The 12,902-nt window shown below is 43.6% G+C and overlaps 1 protein-coding gene across 1 annotated transcript in view; it reads left to right on the plus strand.

Moving 5' to 3' along the window:
• Prom1 (prominin 1) overlaps positions 1-12,902 on the plus strand; it is a 90,623-nt gene that overhangs the window by 14,391 nt on the left and 63,330 nt on the right. Inside the window, exon 2 of the mRNA XM_051174042.1 lies at positions 11,382-11,437. Within this exon, the coding sequence (XP_051029999.1) occupies positions 11,382-11,437 (56 nt within the window). The remainder of the gene's footprint in view (positions 1-11,381; positions 11,438-12,902) is intronic.

The raw sequence follows: 12,902 nt of genomic DNA on the forward strand, positions 1-12,902 counted from the left end.
CCTTCAGCAGCTACACATCTACCTGGACTCCTTGTTGGGATATTTTGCCCCATGGCTTAATGCCCCAGTGCGCATCCTGGAAGTCATCCCCCAGAAGTCATCCTTCTGTGTGAACAAATGGAAACGTGACTCCCAAGACATTTAATAAAGCGTTAGCACCTTCACCAACCACACAGTTCCTGTTTATATTTCTCAAAATTTCCCTATTATGCTCTTAAAGCCACTACATTATGTCCCCTATGACTTGTCACATTACACACATGCGTGAGCATACTTGCACAATTGGAGGTCAAAAGACAACCTGTGGGGATTGATTCTTTCTACCACATGGGGCATGGGGATTGAACTTGGGTAATGAGGTTTGGGGGTAAGGCAAGTGAGTGCCTCTATTGTTGGGACATTTAGCTGGCCTTTCTAAAATGTTTATACATTTTTTTTACAGTGTGATGTCCCCTTGTTACAAGCAGGTTTTCCTGCCAGCCTGGTCCCACAGCCGCGCCAGCCCCAAATAACACACAGAGACGCTGTATTAGATACAATGCTGTAAGCCTGTAATTACAGCAGAGGCAGATGGATTTTCATGAGTTATAGGCCATCCTCATCTCTATGGTGAGTTCTAAGTCAGCCAGAGTTACACATCGACATCCTATCATGAAAAATTACATATATGGGCCAGGTGTGGTGGCACAAGCCTTTAATCCTGGCACTTGGGAGCAGAGACACGTGGATCTCTGAGTTCAAGACCAGTCTGGTCTACAGAGCGAGTTTCAGGACAGCCAGGACTACACAGAGAAACCTAGCCTCAGTAAAAATTTTATATGTCTCTCTCTATATATATTCTGTAGTTTTTGTCTTCTTATTTTTTCCATATTCTCTCTTGTTCTCTAACAGCCATTGCTTTTTTTTTTTTTTTTTTTTTTTTTTTTTTAAGGGTTCATAGCTTCCTTCCTGTTGCTTTAATCGGTCCTCACTGATTAAATCAACTATTTGGATTTTGACTGTCCCCCAGAGGTCTGGTCTCAGGGTAGAAAATGATGAAGGCTTTTCCAGTCAGGGCTAATGCTGGGTTATTAGGTCACTGGATGTCATGTGTCTGAAGGGATGGTGCAACCTTCCTTTAATATTTCAAATTAGATGTTGACCTCAGCTTCTCCACCAGGGCCCCATCAAACGTTTGTGAGGATGAGGTTGGACCACATCATTGTGTGCTTGAGGGACAGCTTCATCTGCAAGGTTACAGGGAGGATTCCGAGAGATGGCCACTGTCACTTGCGATCTTTCTGATGACAGTCATGAGGTGGCAGGGAGTCTCTTCTTATTTTAGAGGTGGGGAAGTGCGGCCTGGGAGTGTCTGTCATTTGACACATATTCCAACCAGTCACATGGCTTGCTAGTGCTGGAGCTCATGTCACACACATGCTCTGCTTCCCCTGCAAGCCTGCCCGAAGCACATAGCTTGGTAGGTGATTGGAGGTGTAGAGCGAGGTATCCAAGACCTCCGGGGAGAGTTAGAGCTGAAGGGAGAACATCAGTCCTCTAGGACAGGGACTCAGGGACACCGGGACAGGCACTTACAATCCCCAGAAAATCTTAAGTGGACTGATGTATAGTTAGAATACAGCCCTCCTTCCCTCTCTCTCTCCTTCCCTCTTTCACTTCTTCGCTTTCTCCCTCTTCCCCTCCCTCTCTCCCTCCTTCCCTCCCTCCATCTCTCCCTCCCTCAATCCCTCCCTTCCTCTCTCCCTCCTTTCCCTCCTTCCCTTCCTCCCTTGAACTTCCTCAGCCTGGACTCCCCATGGGCTGCCTTGCTGGTGTCCCAGATGCCACCACTTAGGAGCTCCCCTGCAGCGTCTCCATCCATTACATAACCCCTCAGTCCTCTGTGCTTATTTGAGAGGTAGCCTTGTTAAGTATTCCCAGCTCCAGGAGTCATCAGAGACCTTCTAAAAACACGTATAATGTCACAGTTCCTTGGAAAGGGGTGGGAATGACTGAAGTGTAGTCTAGTAATGAGCTGGCTTGGGTCAGGCAGCATGCAGAGTGGGCCCCGGAAAGTAAATCACCACCCATGGATTGGTTTGAGCACGTGGTTGCCAGATTGGTCCCAGATGATTTCGTAAGCAGAGCTTCTTCTATAGCCATTTTCCTTAATTGTCCATTGTACTAACTAATCGTGTCAACTTGACACAAGCTGGAGTCATCTGGGACGAAGGAACCTCGACTGACAGAATGCCTCCGTTAGATTTAGCTGCAGACAAGCCTATAGGACATTTTCTTAATTAGTAATGATGGGGGAGGGCCCTGCCCCTTGTAGGTGTTGCCAAGCCTGGGTTGGTAGTCCTAGGTTCTATAAAAATGTAGGCTCTGGGGCTGGAGAGATGACTCAGAGGTTAAGAGTGATGGCTGCTCTTCCAGAGGTCCTGAGTTCAATTCCCAGCAACCTCCTGGTGGCTTATAACTATCTATAATGAGACCAGGAGCCCTCTTCTGGCATGCAGGCAGAACACTGTATATACAATAAATAAATAAGCCTTTTAAAAAATGTAGGCTCCACAAACTGTGGGAAGCGAGGCAATATGCAGCATCCTCCATACCTCTGCATCAGCTCCTGCCTCCAGATTCCCGCCTGCTTTGAATTCCTGCCTTGGCTTCCCTCTGTACTGTGATCAGGACAAGTAAGGCAAATGAACCCTTTTCTTCTCAACTTCCTTTTGGTCATGGCGTTTCATTGCAGCCTGAATACCCTAAGACGTTCCTCTAGGGAGCAAATGAGTGTCTTGATCAATGTACATGGAAAGGCTCTCCAGACAGTGAAAGGTGAAGAGCTAAATATGGCCCTGAGCTGACAAAGGGAGAAAAAATAATCTAAGGTTGTTGGCACACCCTCATCTTTACCCCCACCTTGTTCTGACTGTTTCAAACTTCTAAGCTGAAGTAGTCCTTAGCCTCCTGAGTACCAGGACTACAGGTATGCATGGATGCACTCCATCGTATTTTAGAAAGGGAAGGAGGCTCTCCCTGACCAATTCCATTATGACCTTAGAAGTGGGAGGATACACTTCCTAAGTCAGCTTCTAAATGTCTGAAGCATCAATCTCTTCACTAAAAAGTCAACCGTAGATTTTGTTAGGTTGATGCTGGGATTCAATTAGTCTTACCCAATTACTCACACAAAACTGCAAAGTCCAGTAGGGCTGTGACAGGGATTTAGATTTTAGCTGTGCCGGCCACAGGACTCGAGAGTTCAGAAACATACATCATCTTAGTGATGGCAGGCATATTTAATCTATCAGAACCGCTGGAAGATGACATTGACATTTCCCCCCAATTTCTCAAAATAACACTCGACCTTTCAGCAACATATTTCTTTAGCTCTGTCATTTCTGATGGGACTCTTTTCAGAAGCCTTGGAAATGAGTGCCCACCAAGCAGAGATCAATGTTCAGCTCCTTTTTGAGTTGAGTGTTTCCCTTGCATTGCCTGAGACTTGGCTGCTGCCCTTGCCCTGTCCTGGAGAAACCACACTGTCAAGAGGTCAGCTGTTAAGGATACTGTCTGCCTTGCAGAATACCCAGCACTTACATGGTGGCTTCCAGCCATTTCTAGCTACAGTCCCAGAGGATACAATGCCCCCTTTTGGCCGACATGAGTACTGCCTGCACACAGTGTGTACACACATACACACATATCTACATACACATACATACATTCAAAACCATGAGGATACAAGCCATTTTTCACAATGTTTGGAGAATAGGGGTTGAAGAGTATAGAGCTCAGTAAGAGCCTGAATCTCTCACATCAGTGTCAAGTGATCTCATCCCTCTTGAATGTGATTGGTCAATGCTTCTTCTGAAATTAATTTTTAAAGTTAAAAAAACCAATAGTTTTCTATTAATGATGGTTCACTTTCCTGCATCAAAGCAAGGCTGCTCTGAGCTGCTATGCTTGGTCACACCTGCTGTCCTGATTACTATGGTGATTGCCCTGCAGGGTTTACAGCAGGCAGGAAAAAGAAAATGATCCACGTAGAGACCAGAATAAAACTCGGCTCCACCCTATTTTACTGTAACTGGAGTTGGACCAGATCATTTTGCTTTAGCTGTATTTAAGCACAGCACAATTTTTGATAAAAGTATTCAGATAACAATAAACTTAGCCCCGAGTGAACAGCAATTTAAGGCATATTTACATAGAGATTCTTTACGAAGTACATCTGGCTTCTGTCCCAAGAATGGGTATTGTTCACTCAAATAGTGCCCAAGATTTAGGGTCTAGGAAGATTGACAGGGGTAAGCATAACACCTGTGGTGTCAGGATTAGCCTGGCCCTAAAATAACATATAAGTCACTTAGGCTGTTTTAAAGTACAAGTGACATCACTCATAAAGGTGGGTTTTATGGTCTGAAAGCAATGCTCAAGATTCGGGGGGTGAGGGGGGAGTCTGGGATAAATAAGTAAAACCATAAATTCTGGGAGATCAGCAGAGCCTGTCTCTTCAGACAGGAAAGGGTCATCAGGTTGTAAAACTACATCAATCCAGGCATTCCAGGAAGAAGAGCTGCATATCTCATTCCACTGATGACGTAAGTTGTACTTGGTCACTGTGTTTTGCCGTCAACCTGTTATAATTAGTTAATAATATATGGATGGGCATCATACAGAAAGTAAAAATCTTAGGAGTCAAAAAAAAAAAAAAACCCAAAAAAACAAAAAAAAAACAAAAGAAAGAAAAAAGCAGATTTCTCAAGGAGGGAATTTCTGTGTCAAGACTGGACTTGGCAGTTTTGCGTAACAAAATACTTGTGTGAGATCAAGCAAATCCCAACATCAACAATGGCCTGAATGTTCAGCCTGCCCTGTGGATTTCAGGAGTGCCAGCAGCCATAATACTTTAGAGTTAATGTCTATGTTCCTTTCTCCATCTGTAGACAAGCATTTCTGTCCCTCAGTTCCTTTGGGCATTTTGTATTTTTGGAGAATCCAGATGGAGACAAACCGTTCTGCAGTGTTTGGATGGAAGAATGCTGTCTTAGGGTTTTTACTGCTGTGAAGGGACACCGTGATCACAGCAACTTTTTTGTATTTTTGTTTATTTGTTTGTTGTGTTGTATTTTTTGAGACAGGGTTTCTCTGTATAGCCCTGGCTATCTTAGAATTTCCTCTGTAGACTAGGTTGTCCTCAAACTCAGAGATCCAACTGCCTCTACTTCCAAATGCTGGGATTAGGGACATGAGCCACTGTTGCCTTGTGACCACAGCAATTATTTTAAAAGAAAACGTTTAATTGGGGCTGGCTTACAGTTCTAGAGATTTAGTCCATTATCGATTGTCATGGCAGGAAGCATCAAGGCTTACAGGCAGACCTGATGCTGGAGAAGGGGCTGAGAGTTTTACATCTTGATCTACAGGCAGCAAGAAGAGACTAAGCCACCAGGCCTGACTTGAGCTTCTGAGGCCTCAAAGCCCACCCCCTTGTGACATACTTACTCCAACAAGGCCATACCTTCTAATAGTGCCACTCACCTACAGTGGCCATTTTTTAGTTCAAACCAGCACAAGTTTAGAGTCAGTAAAAGCTCATCCTCTCAAGTCAGAGAGGAAAGTAAACTTGTCACTTGAGTCTGATGGATGCTTCTGAAGCTCCCACCCTGTTTGGCAGCCAAATGAGCCTTGGGTCTGTCTGGTTTGGAATAATGAGATATTTTCCTATTAGGAGTTTTCATTTTAGAATTCTGAGTCAGGAAGAGAATCAACAAACATAAGCATAGAACCTAGCAAGCTGTGACCGATAGTGAGACGACAGGAGGGAATTGCATCGAATCACTTTTGCGGTAATCCAAGATCCTTTCCCCAGAGAGGCTCTGAGGGACATGCTGGTGACCATGCATAAGCCACACAGTGGTTTATGTTTGCACCAGTTGGCTCTGTCTTCACTTTGGCCTATATTCTCCCTTAGAAAGAGCTGTGTGGGTCTCAAGCTGGTGCTCATAACTCATTTTATGGACCATTTTGTGCACATAACTCTTGGGAATGAAGTCAGAATCAGGTTAGCCTCAATCACCATCTTCCCAGGGCAGCATTGTTAAATATTTAGCAGTACACACATACTCGAATCGGTGGTTTATTCTGGGTATGGACATGCATTTTGTAGATTAGGAAAATCTGTTTGGTGGTAGAAAAGCTTTTGAAGATGTATGCATGAATGAGGCTGCTGAGGAGCTCTGAAAACACAGGCGTGAGAGGCAAGTGCAGGAACTATTTTATAATTAACCTTAAAGTGATTTTTATGGTTTTCAATTTTTTTTGCATTCTTTTCTATGATTTCATGAGTTCAGATCCTGAATGAAGATGACTTTTGAAGTCTTAGTTTTCATTTGTACTGATCTGTTGGTGTTAGCAAAGGCGGCATGCGGCACGTCTTCTGAGAGAAGTAAAGATTTTCCCAGCACTGGGCGTTAGACAGCCTTGTGCACGTGAGGCAGCTGTTCTACCACCGAGCTATATTCCCAGCTCCCCGTTGTAGTTTTTACCTTGAGGCGGTGTCTGCAAAGCTTTCATAGGCTAGCTTTGAATCTGCTCATTGTCTGAGGAGGCTTTGAACTTGTGGTCCTCCCACTTCATCTTCTTGAGAAGTTAGAATAATAGGCTTGTGTCAGGAAGTACGACTGCATTAACTTTGGGACAGCCTAGATCTGTGTCTTGACTCAAGTACTTGACTCATCTATCTGGAATCTGGTCTCATCTCTCATCTCTCTGGAATTTCGTCTGGATGGGAGCAAAGTGTTAAAGTTATTTTTAAGTGCCTGTGGAAAACCTTTTGTGCCTGAAAAAAAAAAATCATGTTTTTAAAAATAGTACACGTTCATAAATCTGCTGTTTGCAGGTCTTTACATTGTACTTAAGTATTGTATTCTCTTTATAAAGTGGATGCTTAACAGTGAAGTACTAATACAGCTTTCCCTTTGATCAGTGATGACTTAGCACATAGGTTGACACTGAAGTTTCTTAGCTGAGAGCCTGTGGGGGACTCTTGAACCATAATTGTGTAAGACAGTGACACTGAAGGCAAGTAGGGGCTCCTCCGCCTCTGCACAGGGATGTGTATGAGCCCAAGAGTACTGACTGACAGACCCCTTCAGCAAAATCCAAGAGCTCTTAAACTCCTCATAAATCTGATGCATCATCGGCGCAAAATGGTATCTTTGAAGTTCACCATGTGCTTTACCAGGGAATGGTGCCTGAGGGTTTCACCGGGCCCAGATTGAGACTGACAGAAGCTGTGTATGTATTGAAAGAAGCCAGTTAGCAAAAAGAAACAATCTTGAGAGTGAGAGCAGGCTACCCCTACTTCTCCATATACAAATTCTAGAAAGATGCCCAAAGTCTAACTCCCGGTTGTCCCCAAGGACTCATTTGGCACATTTCTCCGGTGATGCTTCTTAGTCTCTTGCCTTGCAGGTTACGGTGGTGGCTTCTGACCTACATCCCCATCACAGAGACAGGGAGGGGATAGCATGGCTTACTGGCTACAGCTAGATGGATTGAGGTCCAAAGCAATTGCTTTGACTTGAGGCCGGGATGCAACCTGCTCAACCCAGAAGCCCCAACACTTTGAGGAGTCCAATAACTCTTTAATTATTTTAACAGTTATTTTGGTTCACAAAGAGGCTCCTCTTTGTATTTGTCCACACTTTTCAAGTTAGGAACTCGCCTGGAGAATTTTTAACACTCATTTGCTAATTAATTTCTAAGTAAGGATAATGAATCCCTTCCAAACCGGGCATGGGTCATATACCTGTAAACCCAGCATGGGTGTGGGTAGGCTGATGGAGGAGGATTCTCATGATTGTAAGGCAGGTCTACACTGTACAACAACACTGTACAACTCTGTCTCAAATGCTCCAGACTGACCAACCAAATCAAAATGTTCAACTTTTCATATATAACATAATTAAAAAATGAAGAGAACAACATTGGTTGCTACATTTTGTTTTCAAATCTCTTTAACTGCTGTCTTAGTGGGAGTCAGTGACTTCCTTGCATCTGTGTCCCAGTTCAGTCTGTCGCAGGACATGGCTTTGGTTGAAGACAGTGTGGACATCTGATCCTGCAGAGATGTACAACAAAAGAGTCTTAGTCATGTCTGAGATTCTGAGTGTTTTTCTTTGACATTATCCAAACTTAAAAGTTCAGTTTTTTAAGGCTGTTTTCAATATGGGATGTGAATGAATTTTTCCTGCTTTGACATATTCAAATCCATCTTGCCACAGAGGGCTTTATAACTGCTTATATTTTCATCTGAAGAGTGAGTCACTGAGTGTTTCAGGTCTTCTGGTGTTGACATGTCTCATTTAAAAACTAGTGTGTTTGCTTTACATGAATGGGTGTTTTGCCTACAAGTTTATCTGTGCACCACTTATGTGCCCATGGGTGCCTCCACTTACTGACATGGGGGCATTGGGTTCCCTGAAGTTGTGAATCGGGGTTGTGGATGCTTGGAATTGAACCAAGTTCCTCTACAGGAGCAGCCAGTGCTCTTAACTGCTGAGCCACCTCTTCAGTCCCAACATATTTCATTTCTGTTATATCTACTGATCATAACAAGCAGGTTTATTAATGGGAGTAGATGTGGGACATCCTTCTGAGTGCTGTGAGTATGTGTTGCTTTTATTGGTTGATGAATAAAGCTGTTTTGGCCAATGGCCAGGCAGAATATAGCTAGGTGGGAAATCCAAACAGAGTTACGGAGAAAAAGAAGGCAGAGTCAGGAGATGCTATGTAACTGCCGTAGAAGTAAGATGCCAGAACATTACTGGTAAGCCACAGGTGTAAGGATACACAGATTAATATGGGTTAATTTTAATTGTGAGAGCTAGCCAGTAATAAGCCTGAGCCATTAGCCGAGCAATTACATTTAATATTGGCCTCTGAGTGATAATTTCACAAGAAGCTGCAGGGACCAGCAAGTGGGCCTTCGAGAGACAGAGGGAAAATTTCAACTATAGGGAGTAGCTCCATTTTATCATCATTAACATATTTTTGTTTGTTTGATTTTTGTTTTTGAAGCTGTAGGCTGTAGCCCTGAAATTTAGGAAAAATATCTGTAAGATGCCCAAATCAGAGTAAATGGTCTTCCAGAATAGTCTTTCAACAGCAACAAAAAGTGGAATTTCATGAAAAGGTGGCTAGGTTAGCTGATAGCTGACTGCTGGTATGGTGTTTTGTTTATGTTTTTTGCCCTCAGGACTTGGTACGACCATAATGTAGTGTGCAGAAAAGAGTTTAATGCTTGGTCTCCACTTTCTTACGCAGAGTAATTAAAAGATGCGAAAGTATAGATCAGGGTTTAATAAATGTGATGTTAATGCTTTCTCAGGAATGCTTTTTGTAATGAATGGTAATAATCTGGGAATATTAGCTATTGCCGCTTGGCTTTGCGGAGCATTCAGCCCTCATCTGCTATTGTTTCTGCTCCTTAGTGCAAACATCGACCTAGCAGAAAGGCAAATCATACCTTGTTTCAACCTGGTGGTCCTGGCCATATCTTGTGGACTTTAAGGGTATCCCTCAGACAGTGTTTTGTTTATTTTCAATGGAAAACTGAATGGATATTCCACTGTCAGCAGTACTCTACACTCTATTTGGCGTATATTATAATCTGTGTGTTTTGAATCAGTAGTAAAAATAGGGCACACCCAGACTCGGGATACTAACTTATTGATTGATATCAACACCCTAACCCTACACTCTGAGAGCTGAGACTTATACATCATCCCCCTTTTCCTGTGAGGTTGCTTGTGGCAGTTAGTTATTTACCTAATACTAGACACTAAGCAGGTGAGGGAGCTTGAGGCCACCACCCCTCCCCCATACCTACGTATGTGTATGTATGTGTGGGGAGGTGGGGGGGGTGGAGAGTGAGGCTGTGTGTGTGTTCAATGGCATGCATGCCCACAATCGTGCGCGCATGTGCATGTGCTTGTGGAGGCCAGTCTGAGACTTGCCAATTCCACTAGACTGTCAGGCCAGTGAGTCCCAGGAATTGTCCGGTCAGTTTCCCCAGGACTGGGATCGTAAGTGCGTGCCTGTCTGCTGCCTAGCTCTTCCCATGAGTGCTAGGGACCAAGTTCAGGCTCTCATGTTGTTTGGTAAGTACTTTACCAGTCGAGTCATCTTTCAACCCCCGGACTAATTCTTCTGGTGTTGTAGATAGAACTTGGGTCTTTGAACAAGCTCCACTCTGCTTTAAGCTGTATCAAGAGTTCGGTGAACATAGCTTTGTAAACATATTTGGACACATAGATGACCATTCATTTAAAAATATTTAATCAGTAAGGGAAACTCATCAGGGAAATTCTACAAGAAACCTGAGTGCCTTTATACCTTGGTTCGGGTCTCAGCTGTGCACAGGACCAAGTTGTTTCCCAGAAAGACCCATCATGTTGTTTCCAGCAAGTGTCTGAACATCTTTGTTTTCATGGGAGTCTTTTAGTGGTTGGTACAGGTCAGCGTGAGGCAACAGGCAAAGCACAGAAGCTCAGTTGGATATGAGAGACAGTGGTCATTGTGATGGGATGGCAAAGAGCCTGTCTAAAAGGGAGACCTTGCCCCTGCCCTGACTTTCCCATCAATCACTGGGATTCTTTGTCAAGTCCCCCATTGTCTGGACATCAGTTGTCTCAAATTATGCCTTGGTGGATCATCAGAGAAAGCCCTGGTTCATGTCCAGCTTGCATCTAGAACTTGTTGCTAGGAAATGCCCCCAAATGAGAATTGATGGGAAAGTGAAAATCTTCCCATAGTATTCCCCAGTGTTCACACACTGAGTAGAGACAGGAGGAGGGATTTCTCATGTTAACAACTCTCTAGGATCAGGGGGGCTTTTAGGACTCATTTGTAAATATTGCAAATGTTGGAGAGACATTGTATTTGTTGCTACAAATAAAAAGTAGCAACTTCACAGTTGGTGAAATGGCTCTGTGGGTAAGGACACTTGAGCCACCAAACCCAATGACCCAAGTGTGATCCCCAGAGCTCATGCTGGTGGAAAGAGGGAAATGACTCTTGCAAGTGGTCCTCTGACTTCCACAGTGTGGTATTGATGGATAGAGCCCTAGGCCCCTTGTCCATATTGTATCCCTGTCCTACCATTGTGCTACACCCTCTCAATAAACAAATGCAAAGAAAAATTAGCAACCTCAATGTAATGTTAGGCTCAGCAGCTTAATTATTTATCTATCTTAGGAAACAGGACTATCATTATAAGGATGCTATGCCCACCTAAAATAATTTAAAGGCTTAATAGACCTATGTGTATGCATTGTATCCTTTTACTGATAAAATCGTTTTACTATTTTGTGTTTTTCTTTTCTTTACAGATATGGTCAGAAAAATCATACGGAAGGATTTTGACTTTACAGTCGACCCAAAGGAGGTAACCTTTTGTTGTTACTTGTTATTAAAAATAGCAAACGTGAGAAAAATCATGTCTGGCTTGAACGAAGGTTTAAAAAAAAACATTGCTTTATCTGTAATTTGCTAACTCATTTGACTAATGAGTTCGTGGGATAGTGTATTATTTTATAGATCCCATTTTGTGGGATAGTGTATTATTTTATAGATCCCATTTGAGTGGCAGGATAAATTTCAAAATGGTGGTTGAAGAAAAACAAGCTATATGTCATTTGAAAATTGCCTGAAAAGGAAGAACTAAGGGCTTTTTGGTTTTGTTTCGATTGTTAGCTAAGGAGAAATGTTTGAGAATTCTTAGGAGCTAGATGCAGTGGCAGGAGGCTGTGCTTGAGAACAGTTCCTTCCACAGCCACTTCTCTCCTGTGCTCATTGCTGGGTTTGTTGAGCAGCTGCTAGATGTGCATCCGGCTTGAATTAGAGGAATGGTGGAGATAAGGGAGGTTGTTCTGAACAAGCCCCAGCAGGACCTTATGGTTTCAGGGCAAAGGGCAATAAGGAAATAAGCAGGTTTGAAGCAACATGCAAAGACACAGAAAACAAAAAACAAACAAACAAACAAACAAAAAACAAAAACAAAAAACCTCTCTCTCTCTCTCTCTCTCTCTCTCTCTCTCACACACACACACACACACACACACACACAAACCCAAGAAATTCTGATCAGAAGCTCTGACTGCTAGTAGTGACTCTGGCAGAAGTGGGGTGGACAAGGGGGTGGGCAGGAGGTGGCTCTGGGAGTGCTGGGGGACCAGGTGAGCGTTGAGGTCAGGTGTGGTAGCGATGAGCAGATGGTCCAGAGATAGAGAAAAGTCATCCAGGCCAGGTAATGGGAGGCTGTAACGAGTAAGGTTTTTCCGCCCGCCGCCTGGTATTGTCCTGCCGCCTGAGCCAGCCCCAAATAATACACAGAGACTCTGTATTTGATACAATGTTGTTGGCCCGGTTTCGGCTAGCTCTGCATTAATTATTAACCCATTTCTGCTGATCTATGTATTTCTCTTACCGGGAGCCGGCGGCGTACTGCTTTCTCCAGGCTCTCCATCTTGACTCCTCCTTACTACTTCCTATTTCCTCCTTGTCTCCTAGTCCCTCCTATCTTCCTCTCCTATTGGCCAACAGTGCTTTATTATTAACCAGTATGAGAAACATATATACATAATGGTATCTCCCATCAGGAGGCAAGAGATCAGGGATTGCAGAGAGCACCAAGGGATGATCTCTGTCCAGCCCACGGGGCATTGATTGCTGAGCCGCCCGCCTAGATGGTTATAATGGGCAACTAAGTAGAGAATAATAGGACACCACGGTGTGAAACCAAGATTTTAATTGCTGTATAACACAGAAATGAATTTATCCTGTACATAGCTCATTTGGAAAGAGGTCAGTAAAAATGTACCTGCCCAAGTCCATGGGGGTGTTTGTTCTTA

Source organism: Phodopus roborovskii, unplaced genomic scaffold (genome assembly GCF_943737965.1).
Source record: "Phodopus roborovskii unplaced genomic scaffold, PHOROB, whole genome shotgun sequence".
Classification (NCBI taxonomy): domain Eukaryota; kingdom Metazoa; phylum Chordata; class Mammalia; order Rodentia; family Cricetidae; genus Phodopus; species Phodopus roborovskii.